Source organism: Olea europaea, unplaced genomic scaffold, assembly GCF_002742605.1.
Source record: "Olea europaea var. sylvestris unplaced genomic scaffold, O_europaea_v1 scaffold1110, whole genome shotgun sequence".
Classification (NCBI taxonomy): Eukaryota; Viridiplantae; Streptophyta; class Magnoliopsida; order Lamiales; family Oleaceae; genus Olea; species Olea europaea.
Genome location: NW_019228470.1, coordinates 175737 through 200271, shown reverse-complemented (window position 1 = coordinate 200271; position 24535 = coordinate 175737). Strand labels below are relative to the sequence as shown.

General features: G+C 31.8%; 2 protein-coding genes across 2 annotated transcripts; one reads left to right on the top strand and one right to left on the bottom strand.

Annotated features, from left to right (window-relative positions):
* Positions 1-4373: 4373 nt before the first annotated feature.
* On the bottom strand, positions 4374-6704 carry LOC111373322 (GSH-induced LITAF domain protein). The gene is made up of 3 exons (XM_022995834.1): positions 6307-6704; positions 4832-4958; positions 4374-4756 (listed from the first exon to the last, which is right to left on the bottom strand). The coding sequence occupies exons 1-3, from the start codon at positions 6675-6677 to the stop codon at positions 4673-4675; spliced, it is 582 nt and encodes a 193-aa protein (XP_022851602.1). The 5' UTR covers positions 6678-6704; the 3' UTR covers positions 4374-4672.
* Positions 6705-16786: 10082 nt separating this feature from the next.
* LOC111373321 lies at positions 16787-17979 on the top strand. The gene is made up of 2 exons (XM_022995833.1): positions 16787-17134; positions 17398-17979. Exons 1-2 carry the CDS (start codon positions 16898-16900, stop codon positions 17734-17736), a joined length of 576 nt encoding a protein of 191 aa, XP_022851601.1. The 5' UTR covers positions 16787-16897; the 3' UTR covers positions 17737-17979.
* The last annotated feature ends 6556 nt before the right edge of the window (positions 17980-24535 follow it).

Genomic DNA, 24535 nt, shown 5'->3' with positions numbered 1-24535 from the left:
CAAGGAGTTGGGTGTTGAAATTGTTAAGATCGCTCATAAGGATCTTAACCTTATTTTCTAAAGACTTATCCACAACGCTCAAGTTTCCTAGAGGACTTCTCAACATCACTCATAAGATTCTTAACATGAGTATCTAAAGATTCATTCACGGAGTTCAACTTTCTTAGGGGTAAGGTAGATTCTTGAAGGTCGGCTATTAGTGTTTATTTCTCTAACTTAAGATCTTTGACCTTCATACACAAAGCTTTATTAACAGTCGATATTCTAAGACTCTCCTCATATAACCTATCATAAGCCTCATGTATATCTTCCTTATCATCAGAATCCTCCTCAAATCGCTCACCACTATCTATATCCTCAACCTTCTCACTCTCTTTATCAGATTCACTCATAATCCTAGCAGTGAAAGCTAGATATTTCCTGTTCTCATCCGGAGTTGACTTCTCACTCTAATTATCTGAGTTAGACTCGTCATCAATGAAAGTAACATTCATTGCTTTATCCTATTTCTCCAAAACCTTAACACTTATGACATTTCACAGATTAAGATCTCTTTCTAGACTCATTAGAAGCACATGTGTCTCCATCTTGAAGCTTCTTCTTATTTCTAAATATTTTTCAAAAATTCTTAGAAAAATAAGTTATATCCTCTTCATTAGGTAACTCTGAATCAGAAGACTCATTACAGCTATCCCTAATAGTGTTCAAGACCAAAGATTTATCTTTTGTAGGTTTAGCTAAAGTTAATTCATAAGTTTGAAGAGATCCAACCAACTCTTACTTTCCTCTATAGCTGTAATTTTAGGCCTAAATCTCTCAGATAAGGATCTAAGAATTTTTTTTAACTATTTAGGCTCAAGAATTCTCTCACCTAGGTTGAAGCTAAAGTTAACTATGTTATTCAAGCTATCATAGAAGTCATCAAAGGTCTCATCATCCTTCATCATAATCTCTTCAAACCTAGTAGTTAACATCTGTAAGTTAAAGTTCTTAATAGCTTGAATTCCCTCATGCGTGGTCTATAAAATATTCTAAACCTCTTTGCAATCTCACACATAAACACTTACCTGAATTTTTCAGGGGATACTGCCATAAATAAAGCTTGTAGGGCTTTACTATTTCAATTGCACTTATCCAAATTAGATTTCGACCAATTAGCAATAGGAATGGGTTGATGACACCATTAACGGTGTTGGAAGGAGTGGTCCAACCATTTACTACTCTCAACCAAATATGCTCATCCATTGACTTAAGAAAAGCCCTCATTCTAACCTTCCTATTGGCTTAATTACTATTATCAAGATAAGGAAGAATGGATAATGACTGATTTATCTAGACTAATAGGGTCAATGATCAAATTTAAGCTCTAATACCACTTGAAAGTTACTAGTTCGACCCTAAAATTACCTAGAGGAAGCTAAATATGTGAATTCTGTGGAATTATAACAATCAATTAAAAGCAACAAGTCCCTTTTTAATTGTTTCTAAATGATCAATCAAACAAAATCAAATCATCCTACGTTGAACTGCCATAATTTGTAATTTGAAAGCAATAAATAACACAAGAATTGTTGATGGAGACACCCAACTGGGTAAAAATTTTCGAACCAATCTAGTAACATCTACTATAGACAACAACAAACTTATAGTACGATCCAATTTAGAAAATTTCACTAGACTAGCTGATCTATTTCTTTTAATCTCCAAAACTCGCTAAAATGTGTTTTACTCACACCTGTTCTCGATCTTATGAAATTGTCTATCCTCTATGGATCACCAAGAACTCTTTATTCGTGTGCTCTTCCTGTGCTTCTGGTCAAACCTCCTTCAATCTTCAGTAACCTCTGAAATCTCTTGAGAAAATACCATCATGTACGTGTATAGGAAGTGGGTGTTTTGGATTATATAAAGTTGATGTTTTTCCCAAATATGTGGTTATATGAATTCAAGAATCAATGGATAAATCAAAGAATTGAACTTGTTCTTGACTACATGAATGATGATATGGAGAAAGTATATAATGAACAATCACCACCCAATTCAAGTTCGGGCAGGGGTATATATTCTAGAAGGCATTTAGGTAGTATGGGCAGATTAAAACTCTTAAAATGCGAAATAAGGTTTTATGCTTAACACCGTCGCTCGATCCCCAGGCTAGCGATAGACAAGTGATCGGTGTGTCGCTCGAGCGAGAGCTTAGCGACGGACGGGTTACAGAGTTTCTGTTTTTCCCACTCGAGCATCATATGAACGATATGGTAAAGTAAATTCGATGGCTCTTTCCTCTTTGTTCCAAACTCGAACCCCAAGTTACATATTTCATCTATACAATATTGCAATTGACTCCTTGACTTTATTACTTTTCATATTTGTCCTTTTGTCTAAAAAATTAACAATATAATTAAATCTAACAATTTACTTTCATATTGCCATATTTTTCTCGTCTTTTTCATAACAAACTGGTATCAAAGCAAGATTTGATCAGCTCAGTTTGAGATTAGTTTTTGTGATGGAAACCATGAAATATGATTATCTGCTTTTGGCTCGTAGTAAAAGATTTTCGTTATAGCAGATAAATATGCAAACAGTGCTTGCTCAGATGAATTTGGATGATGCTTTGTTGGAATTTGACAAAATTCCTCAAATTGGAATTGGAAGATAAACAATGTAAGGATCGAAATGCCCTATCACATATTCATCTTTATCTTTCGAATAATATTTTCAGGATGTTTTAAAGGAAAAATCGTTGTTGCATTACAGTTGAAGTTTGAGCTATCGTGTATGACCAAAAGTCTAATCAGCAAATTGCATTTGAAGCAACGATTATATTCTCATCATATAAGGGAAGATACATCACTTGAAGATCACCTAGCTATTTTTAAAGAAATTGTCACTGATTTGGAGATTTTGGAGGTCAAGTATGATGTAGAAGATTTTCGTTGCCCATTTCATATATGTTTTTTAGAGACAGGATCTTATACAAACGTGATACTCTCAGGATTGAAGAAGTATATGATGCTCTATTTTTTAAGAGCAGATGTAGCATCTTGTTGGATCTGAAGCTCATGGAAAATGTTTTGTTATTCATGGTGGTGATATAAGGGCAAATTGAAGTCCAATTCCAAAGATAGAATTTGTAAGAAAAATGGTCACATTAAGAACGATTGTTATAAGTTGCATAATAGGGATAAATCAATTGTTGTATATCATAAGGGAAAATAATCAGAAAATCTAAGTGGAGCTAGTGTTATAGAAGATTGTTAGAGTGATGGAGATCTTTTGATTATTTTTGAAGGAGACTCTAAACCTATTGAGAGTTGAATTCTTGATACAGCTTGCACTTTTCATATACGTCCTAATTAGGATTTGTTTTCGACATATGAAACGGTTTCTAAAGGTGTTGTGGTAATGAGAAATAATACACCTTGTAGGATAGCTAATATTGAAAGGGTCAGAATTAATATATTTGATGGGACAATCAGAACACTTCACAATGTGAGAGATGTTCCAGATTTAAAGAGAAATCTTATCTCCTTTAGTACTCTCGATTTAGAGGGTATAAGTACCCTAGTGAATGTAGAGTCATGAAGGTTAGTAAAAGTGTCCGTGCTGTGATAAAGGGACATAGAAGGTCCCAGTTATATGTCTTGTAGGGTTGTACAAAATTTTTGAATATCAATTAGCAAAAGTTAGGCACTCGGGTGGAGTTTGAGTTTGGTACAATACTCTTGGAGTTTGGCTTAGGGTCTACATTGAAGAATACATCTCAATCAAGTTCAAAAGTCATTGATAATACCGCTTGACCACCATCACTAGGGTTACCACAATATTCAATTGCTAAAGATAAATCCCAAAGAAATGTTGGGCCTCCACAAAGATACGGAAAAGCTGATTTAGTTGTTTATGCTTTAAATGTGATTAAAGATATTTAATCTAATGAAGAACCTTCTACAAAAATAGTTAATTGTGTTGATTTTGTTACAATGTATGTTTCTGTCCAGTTTGGTAATTATTATTAAGTAAATTGTAATTTTGCTGTTTGTGCTGATAATTCGAACAACCTTGACACCCAGAGTAATCATGCTTTGCAATGCTTGAATTCAGTTGATATTCAATTATTATTTAATCGTCAATGCAAAAGGACACAAACAATTAATTTTCAGCCGGAATGGAGGAATCGTCCACAGAATTGGTGCTGGGTGGAAGATAGCATGTGAGAAAGGAGAGAGAGGAGGATAGGAGTTTTAACTATTGTAGCAAACCCACTTAATTTGGGCAATTGGGTCATAGCAAACCCACTTAGTTTTCATTCCTTTTATTTATTAGATCTTTAAGAACCTGAAGAATAGGAGTTTTAACTATTATAGCAAAGGTGAAAGGGAATCACAACAAATAGAAACATAGTACAATAGTCAGTTTAGACAAAACAACATTACTCCATGAAAAACTGCAGAATTTACAAGCACGAAACATTATATTTACTGTGTCATTCCAAAATCCCTTTTATTTCCTCGAACAATTTATTTAATGCTTTCACTAATTTGCATTCCAGTTTCACGTAAAAAATCAAAAGTCCACATTACATTCGTTTCCTTTTATCACACAGATGTAATCACATACACGAAGGAAGCAATCTAAATATGTCCATAAAGCCACTCATCAAGTCATTAAATCACGCAGGCAAAGCAAAGCTCTCTTGTACCCACTGTGGAGGATCCATCACCAGACAAGGATCAGACTTCTCAAAATCAGCAACCTAATATGAAAAGTAATCAAGTCAATGATATGGAATATGAGACCGAATAACAAACTAGAGTAGTGAAATAATCACCTTCTCGTTGCAGCTTGGGCAATAATGATATTTGTGCCATAGGCAATCCATTGAGGGGCATAGAAAGCAGACGCCAAGCATCATCGGCATCATACAACCAACAAAAGCCGCTAAACTTGGTTTATGTCTGTTGAACAAGCAAAGAAGAGAATTACTACAAAACATATATATCCTTGAAAACTTATATTACACTGGAAACATAAAATGGTGAGTTGTAAAAGCTTAAATTTTTTATGCACAATATCTAAATTTTTATCAGTACAAACCCTACATCATCTGGCAGTTAAGGTAAGATGCACTTTGATATTTTACCACAGATGTTCAATAAAAACACTGTGCATTTAATTGACAATGTATTTTAATTACTAATCTATAACAGTTTATGTCTACTTTCCACGAGAAGGAAATTGTTGATGACTTGAGGAGAATTCAATGTTCTAAGCAGAAAAAACATATGTAGTAAACATTGAATGTCCTAAGCAGAAACAGTGTAGGGATGTTCTTAGATTCCTTAAATAGTATTAACTTTGTGGATCCGATTAACAGTGAAGAAATGCCATATCAAAAGTTCTTTAAAACAAAGTTGCAAAATTATCTAATTTTTGTGCTTTATAAAAACAAAATTTCCTGATATCATCATAAATTTCAAGCTATAATATCATCAACACTGCAGCTTGGCCGTTTATGAGGAAATCTGGTACCTTGTTTCCACGCAATTTGACTCGCAAATATTGGAAGTTCTGAATAAAAAGAACAGCCTTGCAAAGAACACAGACAACTCAGTTTCTTTATAGAACATCAGTCTAGTTTACATATATGATAACAAGTGTGGACAACAAAGTGATGAAATCAGTACACCGACTAAAAAAATTCATAGTACAGCATTCCCTCTTGTAATTCTCAGCTGAAAACAAATCCACTCTCTATTAGAAGCAAAATTATGCAACTATAGCTCCTTCATGGCACATTATATTTCGAAAGATGCTACATGTACATCACATTGTACATAAGGGTGTCCATAATGGACACCCGGCGCCTCGGCCAATGCCAAGCACGGGCCCACAGGCGCCTCAGCCAATGCCGAGGTGCCGGGTGTCCATTATGGATGGACACCCTTATGTACAATGTAATATACAAGAAGATTAATCCTTTTATTTCTCAATCCTTTCTCTAGTCAATGGAAACTACAATCAACAATATTACAAATTCTAATAACCATATATTTTACACCAGTGCTTCACAATTTTACACTAGTCACGCTTCATTAAAACTTGTCACTCCTTCACAGTTTGACACCGTTAAAGACAATCGCGCCAAATGTATTTGCACTGGAAAACAGAACTGTACAATTCACAAAATTGAAAACCTTATTCTTAAATATTTGAAGCCCCAATAGACAGAGTTCAAATACTTTATACGGATATACCAATAACAGAGAAGTCGGGAAAAGGGAATTGAACAGCTGAAAAACTTACTTGACAGAGGTGATTCCAGTACTACCACAGTGAACACAATTAAAAGGCGCCGGCGTATCTCGGTAAATTGTCTGCTGAAGAGGAATTCCTTTTGGGTCCCCAACAACGGCGTTTGGGGGGACTGCACCGGATTGATAAGGGTTTTCACCAACGTAATACTGTTGAGGCATCGGCGCTTGGTACGCCGCGTTATAGGGGATCCCGATCGCAGGCTCCTCGATCTTCGACGACTTCTCCATAACAACAACAATTCGATTTTTCAGAGAAGGGTTTTTCAGATGAATTAGGAATTTAGGTTGAATGAAAATCTGGGAATTCTTTTCCTTTAAGATGATACTTTCCTCTTTTTCCTTTTTCTCTTTCTTTTTCATTTTTTTTTTTAAGAATCAATTTATTCTAGTACTTTCCGCGGAAACGAAAATTCTTTTGATATTGCAATTTGGTTGAAATTCAAACGCATTAATCAAAATCATCTAGAAATTCAATGTAGAATAATGCACTAAGAAATAATGACTTTTGACTTTTGTTTCAAAAAATATATTTCAAGGATTTTTCTAGGAGCGGGCGCGGCATGATTCGATCCGAATCCGAGAAGAACCAAACTAAGTCGAGTACCAATGAGAATTTTAGAAATGGAACCATTAGTTCCGAATCTAGTTATGGAACCGAACCGGAATCGAACTAGTAAGTTCCAATTCGGTTCGATCTGATTCGAACCAGTTCTTTACGTTGAAATTATGTAAACAGTGTTCACTAACCAAAAATTCGAAAGATGTTGCTGGCTATTTAAATGAGATCACTTAAGTGGTTTACGCCACATATTTATCAACATTAATATCAAAAAAATAGTTCTACACATCATTAATAGAATTTTGACTATTAAACAAACGTGTTATTAATCAAGAACTCCAATTAACTCTACTTTGAAGTTGCAAATTCTCACTAAAATTGCTTTCAAATTGCAAATTTCCAAGTGAACAATGTAACTTGAAGTCTAAATTCAAAGCAATTAGTTAACAATTAAATGTCTAAATCTCATATTATAATAAAATTAACAATCTGCCATAACAAAATTAAACTTAAGTTCTCTTCAATGTCTTCTCAAAGTATCTGCACCAATCCTTCTATAGAGTCAGTCCACCCCTTGCGTTGATTCTACAATACAAAAGTTAAAGTTCAAATGTTGAACAAAAAATTTACATGTATGAAATTACATATAAAATATAATTTTGACTATATTTACAATTAGATCATTAGTCAAGTTCCACAATCCATTGAATTTGAATCATTCTTTTTGTGGGTACGTTTCCCAACAAGCTCTACATTACATTGAAAATTACAAAATCTTAATTAAAAGAAGCATAAACAAAAATAAATATACAATATAATAAGCTAGAAAAAAATATATTCTAATTACCAGTTTCCAATTGGACCAATTCTTCATGAAACTTTGTCTCTTCAATACTCGCTCCATATAATCGGTCTCCCAGAAGTGTAGAACGTAGCTAGTTTTGTGTACAAATTAAAGCTTCAACTACTTTAGGTGTTAAAGAACTCCTAAATGAATCAAGAACCCACACCCCAGTACTCAACTCTAACTCCGAAGCAACCGTAGAAACTGGGATTGCAAGGACATCCCTTGCAATCTCAGACAAAATTGCATATCTTGGACAATTTAACTTCCGCCAAGTCAAAATATCAAATCTGTGATTAGTAGAGTCTTCAATGGGTTCCATTAGGTATCTCTGAATCTCGTCTTTTCCTAGCAAATCATTATTGTTACTTTTTAATTTTTTTACCCAAAATCAAAATTATTGGACTCATCCCAATCATCATATGCAGAAACCTACATTAAAATGTCATTAAAATCACAATTACCACCACATTCGTCATTGGATGCACTATTCCATCCCTTATACTGATTATACAACTCATATAATAAACTCTTGATTTCATCTTTTGTTGTTTCAACCAAGTTATTATCATACAAGCGACCAACAAACTCCAACTTGTATCGAGGATCGAGCACAATAGCTATTATCAATATTTTGTTCATTTTCTCGACACTACTCCAATACTTATCAAATTTACTCTTCATGTTTTTTTGCCATATCACTTAATAAAGGATGTTGCCTATCACTCAACGATTTCAATAATTGTTGAATATTACAAATTTCTTTAAGATATAAGTTCGAGGTGACTCTCAAAGATGCACTAAACTTTAAAGTAATTTCATAAAGGTTTTCAAAAACTTAACACACTTCCGACCTTTTTCCCAATCATCGCTTGTAGGTGGACCTTCTCTTTCCTTCCCATTCTCACGCTCATCAAAATATTGCAATAAAAACCATCTTCCTCTGCCATACAATCAAATGCTTTCTCAAACTTAAGTGCACTATCCAACATCAAGTATGTTGCATTCCATCTAGTAGGTACATCTAACATAGCAAATTTTTTGCATTCAATTTTCTCCCTTTCTACACAAATCTTGGATTTTGCTAATCTCGAAGGTGATGATCAAAAATACTTCACAACATTTCTAATACTTGCTATTGCCATGTGAAACTTTTTCAACCCATCATTTACAATTAAATTCACTATATGTGCACAACACCTTGTATGCATAAGCGAATCACCCAAAACCATCTCATCAACCTTCCAATTCTTTAATACCATTTTTCATACAGATAATAGCCCCATCATTTGCACTTGCATTATCAATAGTAATTGTGGACACATGTTCTATTCCCCAATCAAGCAAACATGTTTCAATAAGTTCTCCAATTGTTTTCCCTCTATGGTTTAGTACCACCGAAAAATTCAATATCCTCTTATGCAACACCCATTTTTTGTCAATATAGTGATAAATTATCATAGATCCATAAATTGTAATTGAAAAGCCAGCAAGCGAATCAATGCCTCAAGCAAAACATCAATCATGTAATAAAATTGAAAAATAAAATAATAGCTCCGCACATTTAATCCAGTAATTGGAGACCCAAAAACAAATAACTCTAATTCTGACCAATAAGAACTTTTAAAAAAATGTAAAGAACAAACTGTAAAAATTGCAAATCTAGCGGGAATGAGTTATTATGCAAAAAATAAAAAGTTACCTTATTATCTTCAATAATTTTGACGACCAGCTGACTTTAAAGAAACAATAAAATTGATTTTTCCTAAAGATTGAAGAGCAGTGGAATATTTTCTTGGGTTTGCATCTTGGTATAAAATTCTATAGTATTCATGATAAAATTATTTAAGTATCGATTTCAATTACCCATGGATTGAGAGGGAAAGAATGAAGAGAAAAGGAAACTGGAATAGTGAAAAGGTTATAGGAAATGTGATCTTGGTTAAAAAATCATAAAATATTGATTTTAAATATTTTACCAAAAAAAAATGAAAATGAAAGGGAAAAAATTATTAGAACCGAATTATCATTTGGTTCTTAGAAAGGCACTGAGAACCGGACCAGAATCGACCGGTTCTCGATGATGTGTCCCAAAACTGAATTGCTCTTTAGAGGAACTGGACCGGAATCGGCCGGTTCTAGTCGGTTCCCGAAAAAAATGCCACCTCTAGATTTTTCATGTACAGTGTTGAGGGCTAATTCCTTTGGATTTTGTCTGCACAGTGTTGAGAGCCCAATTTAAGAATTAGAATTTCAATTAAGGCTATTCTACCTACTTAAGTAGTCTTCCTATGTAACATTTCACATGATAATTTGTGATTTGATGTATTAATGTGGTAATTTTTTCTTACCTCATATATTAAATCATTAACCTTCATATGTATATCACGTAAGGTGACTGCGACAGTAAGTGACTGTAAATAATATTATTCTACTTTAAAAATATAAGATGGAGATAAATGCTATAGGGCTTATCTTATTTAAGATGTTAAAGTTGAAACAAAATTAATAAAGTGTACATTGATGCGTCATATTTCAAAAGGTAACAAAAATTCAAGAAAATTTGACACGTACAAGGTCAAAAGGTAAGTAAAAAACATTAACCCCTGATTGATTTAGATAAAAATAATATTTTACTAAATTTAGATAAAAGTTAATAAAATTTCTGATTGAAAAGTTGATAAAAGTTGTAGATCTTACGAAATATATGATTGAAAACGAGTTTTCGGAAAAATAAATTTTAGAAAATGCAAGTCTGTACATGAGCGAAGTTTGAAAATATGAATTGTATACGCCTAATCATGTGCGTAATTTGAATTATTAGAATAGAAAAACTAGGGAAGATTCTCCAGTGCAATTTCAAGGAGGAAAAGTCAGAAATTTGGGACAATAATGTGGAAGAAACAACTGCTAGAGCCATGCTAGAGTTGAAGCCACTACAAGTGTTGCCTTGGTGCGTATAACTAAATCCCTCGTGCGATGTGTGAGGAATATATGTCTATATGTATATGTTTATAGCTTTCACATTATCTTATTATATGCACTAAATACTTTCTCTTACAATATTAGTGCAATTCTTGGACCTTTTTAGAAAATTAAATTTAAATTAATGAGTAAAGGTCAAAAAAGGGGGATTTATATAGTCGATTGCCACCTATTAAAGATCCACATGCCAACAACAGACTTCTAACGCTCCATTTGTTAGGTGAAGGACCAACTTATAGAAGTAATGTTATTTAACATTATTGGGGTGCGTTTGATTGCTAGTATGAAACTTATATGGAAATAAAATAAATTTTAAGCAATTCAATTATTCAGCACTTATTTGATTGATTAAGTTTTCAACTTACAAAATATTATACTTGTTCATTTTTTATTGGTGAGTAGATAATAGAGAAGAGATGAATAAGAGAGAAAAAAAAGAGAGTAGATTTTCTAGAAAATAAAATTCTACTCCTCTTCAAGAAAATATTTTCCTTAATTTTGAAGAAAATATGGTCACCTAACAATAAGTAGAAAAATATTTTTCATGGAAAAAATGTCAATCAAATAGCACAAAAGTAAAAATTAGATGAAAAATATTGACAATCAAACACACCCTTAAAGCATTTTCAAGAGAGACTATAAAGATAAGATACTCTCTATTTTAAAGAGTAGAAATTTAAAATCACATTTCAAGAGACTTTTTATATTAACATTTTAATTTAGAAAATGGGGAGAGCCAAATTAATTCTCTATAATTAAATTTATTCAATGTGTTTCAATTTTCAATGTTGAAAAATAATAAAATATTATAAAGAAAAGCAAGTTAAAATAAAAAATAGATAAAAATAATAAATATTTTTTGGGAATATTATAATTTAGTTTTAAATATAAAAAGTTTGTTGGAGTACTTTAAAATTTTAACTCTCTAAATTTATATATGATTTCTAAATGATAGAATATACTCTTTTAAAATAGATAATCTCTTAAATATGCTCTTAATGTTAACACATGTTTAAGTAGCAATAGTGATATTAAATTAAAAATTCGATTAAATACAAGAAATCATGAATCATTTATGACTTTATGATATGTTAACACCTAAAGTGTTCAACACCACTAATGCCAACAACAATTTTTTAATGACTCAAATATCCGAACTTCGCCCAACTAATCCCAAAAAATGGCAGCCTTTCCCCCGATTTGCCACCCGGGTAATGCTAAACAATACAACATTATTCCTACATATGGTGGTGCAGGCACCTGGGTCATGAGTGGCCATTGATCCCACGAAATTTTAGAATTTCTTTTTGTTTTTTCCTCAAAGTTAAATTTTTTTTTTTCATGTTCCATATTTGTACAAATTTGCAGTTCATTGGTAATTTATCTCCAATATCTTAGATTTATCAATTTCATCTAATTCTAACGCATGTCACTGTCAAAGCCCGCCCTAAGTTTTTGGAAACCCTAGACAAATAATTATAAAGAAAAAGCTCCATGCATAGGCCTTTTTGCACAGGCCTGTACATGGGCTCTCAAATGGCACATGGGGTCCACCCCCATGTGTGTGCACCTGTACAAGCTATGGGCAAAAGAGCCTGTGCAAGTAGCATTTCCTTAATTATAATGAGGCCTTTAAAAAAAAAAATTACTAGCATAAAAGGGTAGATAAAAATTATAATGAAAATTTAAAGACATAATTGCTATATAGGCCATAAATTATGAACCAAGGGATCAATTTTTTATTATTTATCTTTTACTCCTAGAACTTTTTCTCTCTTTCTTCATTTGGCGGTATTTCTTTCAATCGTGCTTCTCAAACAAGGAAATTTGATAGGAAATGGTGACAGACAACACTTGGCATTTATTCATTAGAAGATGAAAAATTTAAAAGTAAAAAATAGGTTAATCACAGTTCGCTACGTTAGCTCTATCAATATTTCCCTATTCGAATAGCTTAATTCATTTCCTTTACCTTTCTCTCCACAATCTTTTGCTCTATTAGTAAGTTTCACTCTCTATTTCCTTCCCTACCAAGTAAAATTCCATTTTCATTTTCATTTTCATTTCCACCCTTTTTATTTAATTGATTATCTCAGTCTAATTATTTTTGCTACTATAATGAGGGAAAATGATTAAATGATATTCCATTTGGAATTGACGAATGAAGCTTAGAAAAATTAGTTGTGAGGTATTAATTTTCCACTTTTGGAGAAGCATCATAGGAGTTCGTCAACATGACCATATATTATTGGCTGTTTTAAGATCTGTATGAAATTTAGAATTTCTGCTTTGAAAGTGGTGAAGAAAATGCTTTTTCTTTTTCACCTCCATTTTTTTTACTTTGCTTTTGTTGTAATTTTTTTGTGTTAATACATTTATTATTGTTTTTTCATTTTGTCTTGGGTCATTGATTGCTCCATCTAACACCATGAGAGTTTATTATTATTATTAATTTTTTTTTTTGAGGCCCCCTTTAAGATTGGAGGCCCAGGGCCATTGACTTAGTGACTTTGTACCAGGGCCGAGTCTGTCACTGCTCAGTTAATCATCATTGTTCACTAGAACATCTCTGTTCTCATCTCAAGTCTCAACCCACAAATTCTGTAGATATTAAGCTTATTTTGTTTCAAAAAAGAATTTTGCAATTTTATTCCCTCCCCTCCCCCCGCCCCCCAACTGAAAAAATCTAATCTTGATAAGACCTACTTACCGTTAAGGATATAATCCCTTATCGAATAAATATCAAACAATTAAATAATATAAAAAAGTTTGCACTACTCCTTTGAACAAGTTCACTTTTTAAGTTTTAACTTAAAATCCAAATAGCATCTCCAATGTTGTTGTGGATTGTTGAAAAAAAAAAAAAGTTCATATTTTAAAACTTATTCGGACTTCTGAACTTGATGAATTATGATTAATTGAGGGAATCAAACAAGTTCTTTTTCTAGACTAAAATACATAAAAAAAAATATTTATATAGATACGGGAATATATAAATTAGATTACAGTTTTTAAGTGTATAAATATCTTGATATTCACTTGTAGAATTAATAAATATTGAAATAGAAAATATCTTTTAAGTTTCAACATCACAAGATAACAAATAATACTATATTAACTCCTATATAATAAATTTTAAAATTTATCTCAATAAAATATAACAAGAATACTAATGAATATGATAATAAACTATAAATAACAATAGTTGTAGCATAATTATGAATATAATTATGTAAGCATATTTATATATAAGTTATAATTTTAATTTTAAATTAAATATTAATAAAACAAAAAATTGAATATTGGCAACGAATAAGGTCAAGCTGTTACATGAGCAATTTTCACGAGCCGACCCGTGTGGCTCGTTAAGGGCTAGCCCAAGCTCAAGCCAAGTCTCCAAATTTGGGCTTGGCCTAAGTTAAGTCAGCTCGAACTTTTTTTCAAATAGAGTTGTGGGCTGCTCGAGCCGATGGGGTCATTTGCCATCCCTAATTGAAGATCATACAGATTGCATGAAGTCAATGTGAAGCATAAATAGAGTAACCGAAGAAAATTGACAAGTTTCGAGAGTGAAATGCAACATTTAAAAGTTTGAGTACTTAACTGATAAATTTTGAAACTTACATCAGATCAATTACAGATAATTGTGAAATGAGGACTAAATTGTAGAGATTTAAAAATGAATGACCCATGGTGCAAGTATGAAAGAAATCAAGGATCAAGTTAAAAAAGAAGCGAAGTTTTGTAGCGAAAGCTTATAGAAAATAAACAAAATAGTGAAACTCAAACTTTTTAATTCACACACGAGTGCCAAGAAATAGAGAAAATTGAAAAAAAAAATTATCAAAATTTTTATTATAATCAAGTTCAATTAACTGTCACTAAGGCTTGCAACCCGTATTTAAAGCAATAACTAAAATTTGGATAATTACTAAATTCTTAATAATGATTAACTTTAATTATGGAAATTAAAGATAATGATGAAAATTAAAATCCCTAATATTTAGAATTAATCCGCAATAAATGGAATAAATTTGAAATTATTAAATAAAACAAAATTACCTAAAAAATCGAAAAATGTATTTTTAAGTACTAAATGATGACATTTGGCTGAAAGAGGGTGAACATTTGAGTTTTACTTATTGGACAGCTTCTAAAGTCACGTGCTTTATCCATTGATTGAGTTTCATAATCGCTTCCTAACAAAATAACTAGTTAGTTAGGTTAGTTAAATGATTTATTACCAACTGTAAATCATCAATCTCTAGTTAATTTTGTAACTCAATTAGAGTTAGTGGTAATTGAAACTAATTGGATACTTAGTTTTAGTGAGATCGATACTTGGACTCATGTTCACTGAATTACTTGTCACGATGCCATCCACTTGAAGGATTTTAGCTTAAATTGTACCACATCTCTAAAGTGGGCATTTTTAAAAAATTTCTTTTTAATACACGACAAGATGGACGATGTCAAGATGATGTGGCATGAAGTCAAGTAGACAATGAAAACGTGTCTTTCTCTACAATCTTTAGAAGTTTGGCCTCACCACAACTTATTAATCGGAGACAAAAATTAAAAAATAAAAATTGACAAAAGACAAGAGGTATGCCATTTAGAACAACTAGTATTACGACACCATGCCAGATAAAATCGAGTGACAGTAAATAAGAGATACAAATGACTCATCTAATTCTACATTTAATTGAACATACCACTTAGTGTCACATAGACTGATGTTGTATCAGTCCAGTAGTGTTAAATATCATTATTCGAATTTTTTTTTTTTCTCTTCTAATCGAGAGAGAGGGAGTATCATTTATATCCAGCTAGACAAAAGAATCGGACCATAGAAAAACCACTTGAGAACCAATTTTGAACTTCGAATGAACTGAAAATAAGATTTTGATTATGAGAATAATGAATAGGTAGCTACGCTACACTACACAACACATTGAGGCAGGCAGAAAAAGAGAGAAAGTTGGTAGTTGTCAGGATAGACAGGGAAAAGAGTTCAGATTAGATTCCATATTCGAAAAATACCAATTACATGTGTCGGACCTTTGTAACACTGACCCAAATATCCAACCTACGGTTCCCATTCCCTTCTCGTGAATATATTCTCTATTCTGCACCACCAATACCAATACTTTCTCTTTTAAACAAAAGCACCGTTTTGGTCCCAATTTTTAATTTTTTTAAAAAAATTCATTTTCAAACACGAACATGTATTTATTAACTTTTTAATCTCAATTTTCGTTACCTTATATCAAAATCTATTTAAATTTTGATTTTTAGTTGAACCAAGTAGGGGCTTTAAAATTCTTTCAATTAATTGCCCTCGATGTTCATCTCTAGCCTGCACAACCTCTTTCCATTTCAAGAAGGAACGTGCTATATGTAACTAGGCACGCGTTGACAAGCCCGGTTAAACGCCCCTCACAGCAGGAGGGCCCACACATTTTTTTATTCGGAATGGACCCCCCTTTTTGTGAGGGACGTATCAATGCCCTTGTACAAATAGCAAAATCATTTCGAGAAATTTCACATTCTGAATTGTTTTATAATATTTCAATATTTAAGCCTTCGTTTGATAGCAATTCTTCAATCCAGAAAATCAATTTGTTGATCGTTACTTCATGATTTCAGTCATTCTTCACTCACAGGTAGGATTCACTTTTCTCTCCAACAGTCAAAAAATCAATTTTATAATCACTACTGAACAGACCTTAATAAATAAAATAAAATATAAATATTTTATTTGAAAAATTAAATTAGGTGCATAAATAAGTTATTTTTTTGTTAGTTTACTCCACTTGGTTTGTGTTTCAGAAAAAGCAGGTGGTGTTGAAGAAAACCCCGGCATTCTTTTCGTTTTTACCGTTTCTCACCAACATAATTATGTTATCAGATCTCAAATCTACCCTCCCAAATTCCAATTCATTCTCCTAATTTTCCTCAGAAATTTTAATTTAAAAAACAGATTAGAATGTCTGGAGTCACGTGACTCACATGCGCGTGACCTGGGTCATCGTTGAAAGATTCTCACGCGCGATAAAAACTCATCTTGACCCAAAAATCCCACCTTTCTTATTCCATTCTTACCCTACTTTTTTTATCTTAAACTCTCTCTATCTCCATTTTTGAATGCATATAATTTAAGTAAGTTAATTTAAGTTAGTGGATGTAGAAATGGCAGCTCCAAATATGGCTGCAATAACTGCATCCTTAGAGAAATCTCTTCAAAACTGTTCTCTAAGCCACCAAGAAAGCAGCACCCCTGGCGGCGGCGGCGGGGTGGTTGATGGAGCGGGGCTTGGCCACTCAGCCACTTCAACTTCACCGGAAAATCATCATTTGGATGCCGCTTTAGAACTCAATTCCCAAATCACACTCCCTTTCCATTGGGAACAATGCCTAGATTTGAAGGTAAACCAGTATAGACACTTTCACCCAGATCTTTGCTCTTTGTTCATTAATCTCCACATCTAGCAAACGATGGCTTCCACTGGCCAAACCCTAAAAAGGGCATCAACTGTTCTTCTATTTACCTTTTCCATTTTCTTCAAAAAAAGCAATGGAAACGGAAAACCCTTAAAAATTTTAGCCTTTTAGGGTACTTTTATTGCAATTTTGATTGATTTTTTGGGTTTCTTTTCGTTCTTTATGTTTCTTGATTCTATGCATTACAGACTGGTGAAATATACTACATAAATTGGAGAACGGGAATGAGAGTGACCGAGGATCCGAGGACCACCGTCGAGTGCCATGGGGATTTATACTCTGAAGACGATTGCAGCTCGTATGACAGTGAGGAATCATCATCCGAGCCTTCACATTCATCAAAACGGAATCATAATCAAGATTATAATGATCATCAAAGCAATGAACAAGAGAATCTGAATGTGCTTGTCGTGGCTGGGTGCAAACGGTGTTTAATGTACCACATGGTTCCTAAACAGCTCCAAGATTGCCCCAAATGTTGCGGTCAACTTATCTACTTCGATCGATCCGAAAATGGCTCTCCATAAATCATTTTTAATTATCCTTCCTTTTCTGACATGTTTGATAACATGGATTAGACATTACTCGATAGTTTGTTCATCGAACTATCGAGTGGAGTCTAATATTGTACACGAACATGCTTTTATGTTTGCGCTTTTCTCTTATTTTTTTTGAATGGAGTGTTAAGAATGTGGATTTGGATGTAGAACCAGACCAAAGGGCTACTATTCTTATTGCTAAATTTAAGATTATGTTAAGATTTTGTGGTGTCTCGATATTTTTCACTTGTTTTTAATTTCTGTAAAAGAGGCATAGGTGTAAGTGTCAACCACTTCAAGAATGATATGTGTAATGATTGGAAAGTGTTGTTTTCATTCATTCAGTTACAAATTAAGATTGGAATGTTAAGATCAAAGAATGATCAAGCTTCCCATAATGCCAAATATAATTTGGATTTTTATGAATTTCCTCATTTCATAGCACAAAAAGGCAACATTATCATCTCTCAAGTCGTCATGTGTTTCAAATAGTACCTAGTCGAGAAGACTAATCAGACCTCAACACTCAAGTTATAGCCACGATCAAGAGGATATCGTCATCTATGGCATGGCAAAGTCGAGAAGCTCACTAGCCCAACTTCACACACAATTCACAACCTAACTATAATATAATCATTCATAGAAAATAAACTCCTTTGTCACAAAAAGTTGTCAAAATTTCAACTTACAAATCTTTCTCATACCTAAAAGCTAGATTCTCAATCACCTACAAATTATAGTACCAAATATTCATTTCTCACTACTAAACATGACATTAAGGTACAAGGCTAAGCATATATAGCACTAAAATTTAAACACAAATGTTCTTGTAACAAAACAAAGTTTTATTTATTGTGTAGTAAAAAAATTACTTATTTTTCTCCAAAAGAAGTTGGCCTTCTGTTTTCCATTTTGTTTTTTCTGTCTATAATGGCTATCTGGAGAGTTAAAGGCATGGCCATTCTTCCTAAAAGATTCGTTTTTCAGGGTAAGTACATGTATAGAGGGAATCAGAATATTGGTCCACACAAGAGTTGTAAAGAAAGGTGGGGGAAACCTTGCTCTAGTCCAGACTTATATTGAGATAGAGATAGAGATAGAGATAGATGAAGGTAAGGTGGAGCGGGGTGGGTGATATAGACCACTCTATACTATCCTTGTTGTGTTCGTTGTCTCCTCCAAGAATAGATATATAGAGAAAGGTCGATATCAAAGTTCATGCCTTAATCTTTATATATCTATATGTTGGAGCCGAAAACGAGTTAACAAAAACACTTAGACGTATTTATGTGCGATAAATTAGAACTGTCTGTCTTTAAGATCAATCCTATATGGGATTCTTGTAATAATTATTGACGTGTTTTACAATTATTTTTCAAGATTTATGTTCACAAGTTTTGTTAGTCAAAGATAAAAGGATGTGATAGTTGAAGGGAAACAATAAAGGGTCCAAAAGTTATGTGTAAAGCTTTAACCAAATCGTCGGTCCAATTGTTCTCAGTACTAATATCTCTCTGTGCGTTGTTTCTTTTTCCATGCTTTTGTTTCCATCTTAGCAATTCGAATCTTTGTAAACAGTACCGAACACACTGTCCCGACAACCCTTTTACTCTAAAATATATTATTTAATGTGTGAAAATAAACATACCAAATTCATAATTGAGCCCGGGTTGAATTAGCTAAATATCAAATTTTTAGTAAATTTTTATGAAAGTTGATGAAACGTATGATTGAGTAGTTGATAAATGTTATCGATACGATTAAAAATGAGTTCTGCAAAATAGAAGCCAAAAGGCGATTAAGATGATAAAAACTATAGATTTTTTACGTGTGTACGTGCCATAAGCTCATGTCAAAAATGTAAAAATTGCATAACAGACCAAGTGATTCAGCAATGAAGTTAATTCTCGTAGGATGCACTACTAGTCGGATGCAAACATTGTATTATAAATGACGGGATATCGAGATATGATAAATTATTAACTCTAATAGATGTCTACAACTCCACAATTGTAAGAGGAAGACTCCTCAATTGATGAAGACAAAATGGATAGATGAAGATGCACTACAACTCGCTTAGGACATCTCCAAGAGTACACCAATTTGGTGTAAAAATCTACTTCAAGGGTACACTAAATTACCATACCAATTTGGTCTAATGAAGTTTTTCATTATTTTCGTTTTGCCTTTCATCATATATTACAACGAATTGTAATTCCCTCTCTATCTTTTATCTATCCTTTTAGTATTTAATGATTTGAATATATTTTATTATAAATATTATTTTTAATAACATTTATTTGTAAATTTTAATCAAATAATAAGTAATGAATACATTAAGTTAAAAGTGCTCATTAAAACTCAAAAGTTACAAATTTGATAATTATAAAAATCCAGATGTTGAGATGGTTGAAGATGAAAATACTCGATTTCAATAAGTTTTTGCTTGGCATAGACAAGTCAAGGATTAAGATGTGCATATTTTACTTCAAAATGCATTAATTGATTATTTATGGAATGAATATACTAACTTTTTTTCTGCACGTAGCTTAATTTCTTTAGTTGTGGTATTCAATTATATGCTTTTTCTTAAATTATTAATAAGTACAATATTTTTGTTCGTTAAATGTAACTTTTAATTTATTAATTTTAGTAAAAATATAGTTTATAATTAAATAATTTATGAAAGAAATTAATTGCTGCTTAATATATAATATGAAAATAAAGAAAATATTATTCATTTGGTGTAACAATCGAAGATGTAACCTCAAATTGGTGTGAAAATTGCAACTATTTGTTTCCCCAAATTGGTGCAAACTATATGAGATGGACTCTTATTATTCTTATTCTCCTTATTATTTATTATAAATTTTATTTATTAGTCATTAGCGGGTGTATTCTAATAATTTTTATGAGTTCAAGATTTGGGTGTAATTTCAATTTAAGTTGCAATAAAATTTTAGTGTATAAGAGCAGCAGCGAGAACCAAGCCCTTTTTTATCGGCTTTGTTAAAAAATATATATAATAATAATAATAATAATAATAATAATAATAATAATAATAATAATATTCGTCTCTTATTTCTCGCTTCCACTCTCCCACCTAACACTTCCATCTAATCAACCTTAATCCATATATAGGCCACTATACCTTGGACAAGAGTCAGAAAATATCCGGCAGTATGGGTTGGACTTAGGGCCCAAGCCTAAATGTTTTTATAAATTAAGGGAAGGGTTCCTTAGCTATTAAAAATATTTTAATTGGAAAATGTTAGAAATTCAAAATTACATAGGTTTCGCTTAATATTTTTAACAGATTTACTGAATTATTAGGGTGTGTAACATACATAAATTACTCACTTTGTTTATTTTAAAACTATAATCCCACAAATTACTTCGATTTTAACTTTCAAATCCATAGTGTCAAACGATAATTGTTGAATTTACATACTGGGGTGTCAAGATGGATAGACATTCAAATTATAATCACATTTAAAAATGATATCACAAATTATTGTTGAATTTTGAATTCAGAATAGCAAGTTCATAATTGTTGAAGTTTTCCGAAATCGATCATCGTTGAAACACATTCATACCACGATTCCTATAGTCACATTCAGATATTGCATACATAATACCGTTGAAGACATTTTGAGTCAACAAGCCAAATTTTTGTTAGCATTGACGTGTCGTGCATAATTTAAAAAATAAAAAAATAAAGACTTGACATAAAGTTGACAAGAAGACAATCAGTGTGTGGTTTTCCCAAAAACGAATGGACAAATGTCAAAAACAAGACAAAATGGGAAAAATGTGATAAACTAAACTGTCGAATTGAGATGGAGATCAATGGTTCTTAATTGTTAGAATTAATTCAGATTACTTTTTCTCTCTATACTTTTCCTTCCCTTCTCTTTTTTCATGGTGACAGTATTCTTTGTGCTGTAGTTGTGAGATATTTTCTCTCTTATGTGAGGTTTTTCTTTTCTTTCTTTATGTATGAGTGGGTTAATGAAACTCTTGATGATAACTCGTCATTATCATAGATGATAGATGTCGTGCTTTCAATTTCATCATTTTCGAACTAAAATCACATCCAAATAACCACTATTTTGAAACCCTAATCAATAATTATTTCAATTCGGGTAAATATATTTACACTATTGTAAATAATATGATTATTAGAATGACAGTTATAGTCATGTAGTCATAATTTTTGTTACCATTGTATCCTTACTTTTTTCCTATAAATATAAAGTTTTGGTTCTAAATATAATACACATAAGTCTATTGACTTCTCTAGCTTCTTCTCTTTTACTATTTTTTTATAATACGTTATCAGCAAAAAGTTCTAATCAATTGAGTTAGCATAATTTATTTATCTTTCTTGCTTTCAAATCTTTAACCAGTTGAGTTAGAATTTTTTTTTCCTTCAATCGAAGAAAGACAAAAAATTCGAGCCAATTGAATTTAAAAGCAATTATTTTAACCTGCTCAAAGAAAATGTTATAATTATATTAACTTTAAATTGTACAACAAAGAAGTATAGTTATTTGATTTGATTATATTGATTTGACTTTATGATAAATAAATATTTACATGAACGTAATTTATTTCGTTCAATATTCCAGTAATATTTTATATTATTCTTGAAATGAAATAATATGAATCAATATTCCAGTAAAATATTTTAGCATTCCTTAAAAGTGAATATTACATTCATATTATTTGTTACTTTTGAAGAAACACAAATTTATAGATACGATATTTAAAGTAATATTGTATTATTACTCTTTAAAAAATATAATATTTTTTCATACATATTCTTGAACGGTATTTGTTTCTAATTGTGCTTTTCTGGAAAACATGATTTATAATTCTATTAATATTCCTGAAAAATATTATGAAGATTTTGAAAAAAAAGAAAAAATTATATCATGCTAATATTAAAGTGAAATATTATTTGTCCCAAAAGGACATGACATTACAATATCAATATTCTAGAGGACTTGACATATTGTTCTAGAAGAAGCATACTTTTATATTATATTAATTAATATACTAGAAGAATAATCAATTGTTGCTCTGAAACGAAACGCAATAATAATACTTAAACATTCCAAAAAACAATTGCTAAATCATTAAATCAACTTATAAAAATCTATATTCTAAAATAATATTGTGTTGATTTGGAAGGAGCATGACTCTATAATTTTTAATATTTTTGAAAAATACTACTCCCCCATCCCATAAAGATAGTTCTATTTCTTTTTTTCATACAAATTAAGAAAATTTAGTTAATATTGTTTAAATGATAAATTTTACTATTATATTTCCTAATATACACCTACATTAATGAAATCAATATTAAAGGTAGTTAAACTATTCTTCATACTAGTCATTGTTTAATGCAATAATCAAGGTAATTTACATTCCAAAATCCTCCAATACAAATACAAATGAATAAACGTAATGGAAGATGAAATGTTTTTTTAGACTTTTTTTTTTTTTTTTTGGTGTTTTTCAAATTATAGCCTTGTTTTTTGTTTGAGAGTGTAGTTACTATTTTAGGTTACAAATATATCCCTATTTAATATGATTTGTTATCACAAATATAAACCATTAATGTAGTTGGAACAATTAATTGTATTATTACTCTTCGAAGAGTATAAATTTAAAATCAACATTTTAGAAGAATATTAGATATTCTCTCATTATTTCAAAAGGAATTATTTTTGTCACTCATAAAAAGGAACAAGTTATCACAGTACAATATATTGAAAAATATTGTATTATTTCTCTTGAAATCACGATAAATATCATAAGTTAAAAAGTATACTTTTCTTGTGTCTCAAAAGTTCGAAGGATGGGTAATTCCTCTTTCTAAATTTGTAGTGTTAAACTCGAACAACTAGAACCATGCGGCCTTAACGCTTGACAATTTTCGCATCACACGAGAAAACGTTAAGTCAGCATTTTCACGCTCACAAATAATTTAACCAAGGAGGCTAAATTATACCACGTTGAGACGAGAATTTAAAAGTAAGGGATATATGAAAAACAAGTAAGGTTGGGAAACTTTCTTTGTATAAATGAAAGAGAAAACTTTACAAATTCTCTAATGAATCAACTCACTTAACTCTACATGATTTACAAATGAAACTTTCATCTCTATTTATAGGCAAAACTTAAACCCCCTTAAGATCAAGTTGCATTACTTTACAATCTACGCTTAGTTGGTCACAACTCGTGCTAGTTGTTTACAACTCATGCTTAGTTGTCGTCAAGTGGATAAGCTTACAACTTTCCTTGCAAGTTGTCGCCAACTCGACCTTAGCTTTCATAGTAGATATTTTCTTGCCAACTCGTGCTTAATTTGCACCTTTGATAATATCTTCGTCAACTCGCGCTTAGCTTTTATCTTTGATAATATTTTGCAAGTGGCACAAGTGGACAAGTTGTGCAAGTTGCCTACTTGCATCCCAAAATATCCCGCTGCAGGTTCATGTATTTTTCCTCTCGAAATGGCTAGGTCGGGACTTAGAAAAACCTCATTAATGCCCTAGAAAACTACACAATTTTAGGCAACCTGCATTCTGCTTATTCCGTCCTACTGCAGCGTGCTATCCACGCTGTTTTGCAGCCGCTACCGGGACGGATCGAACGCGACTGCATGGGGCATAAGTTATAGCAGTCATAATTTTGCTCCCTGTAGCACTACTTCCAGTAAACGCCATGTTGTCAACATGAGGATGAAATGCTAAAGAAGCACTAGCTTCTGGCCCCA

What these genes read in the sequence shown, in the direction of transcription:
- LOC111373322 (XM_022995834.1), bottom strand. Translation starts at nt 6,677, where the DNA reads ATGAAAAAGAAAGAGAAAAAGGAAAAAGAGGAAAGTATCATCTTAAAG. An exon ending in ACTGGAATCACCTCTGTCAA is followed by an intron (nt 4,959 to 6,306) that starts GTAAGTTTTTCA and finishes CTTGTTCAACAG; the next exon opens with ACATAAACCAAGTTTAGCGG. An exon ending in GCCCAAGCTGCAACGAGAAG is followed by an intron (nt 4,757 to 4,831) that starts GTGATTATTTCA and finishes TTTTCATATTAG; the next exon opens with GTTGCTGATTTTGAGAAGTC.
- LOC111373321 (XM_022995833.1), top strand. Translation starts at nt 16,898, where the DNA reads ATGGCAGCTCCAAATATGGCTGCAATAACTGCATCCTTAGAGAAATCT. An exon ending in AACAATGCCTAGATTTGAAG is followed by an intron (nt 17,135 to 17,397) that starts GTAAACCAGTAT and finishes TATGCATTACAG; the next exon opens with ACTGGTGAAATATACTACAT.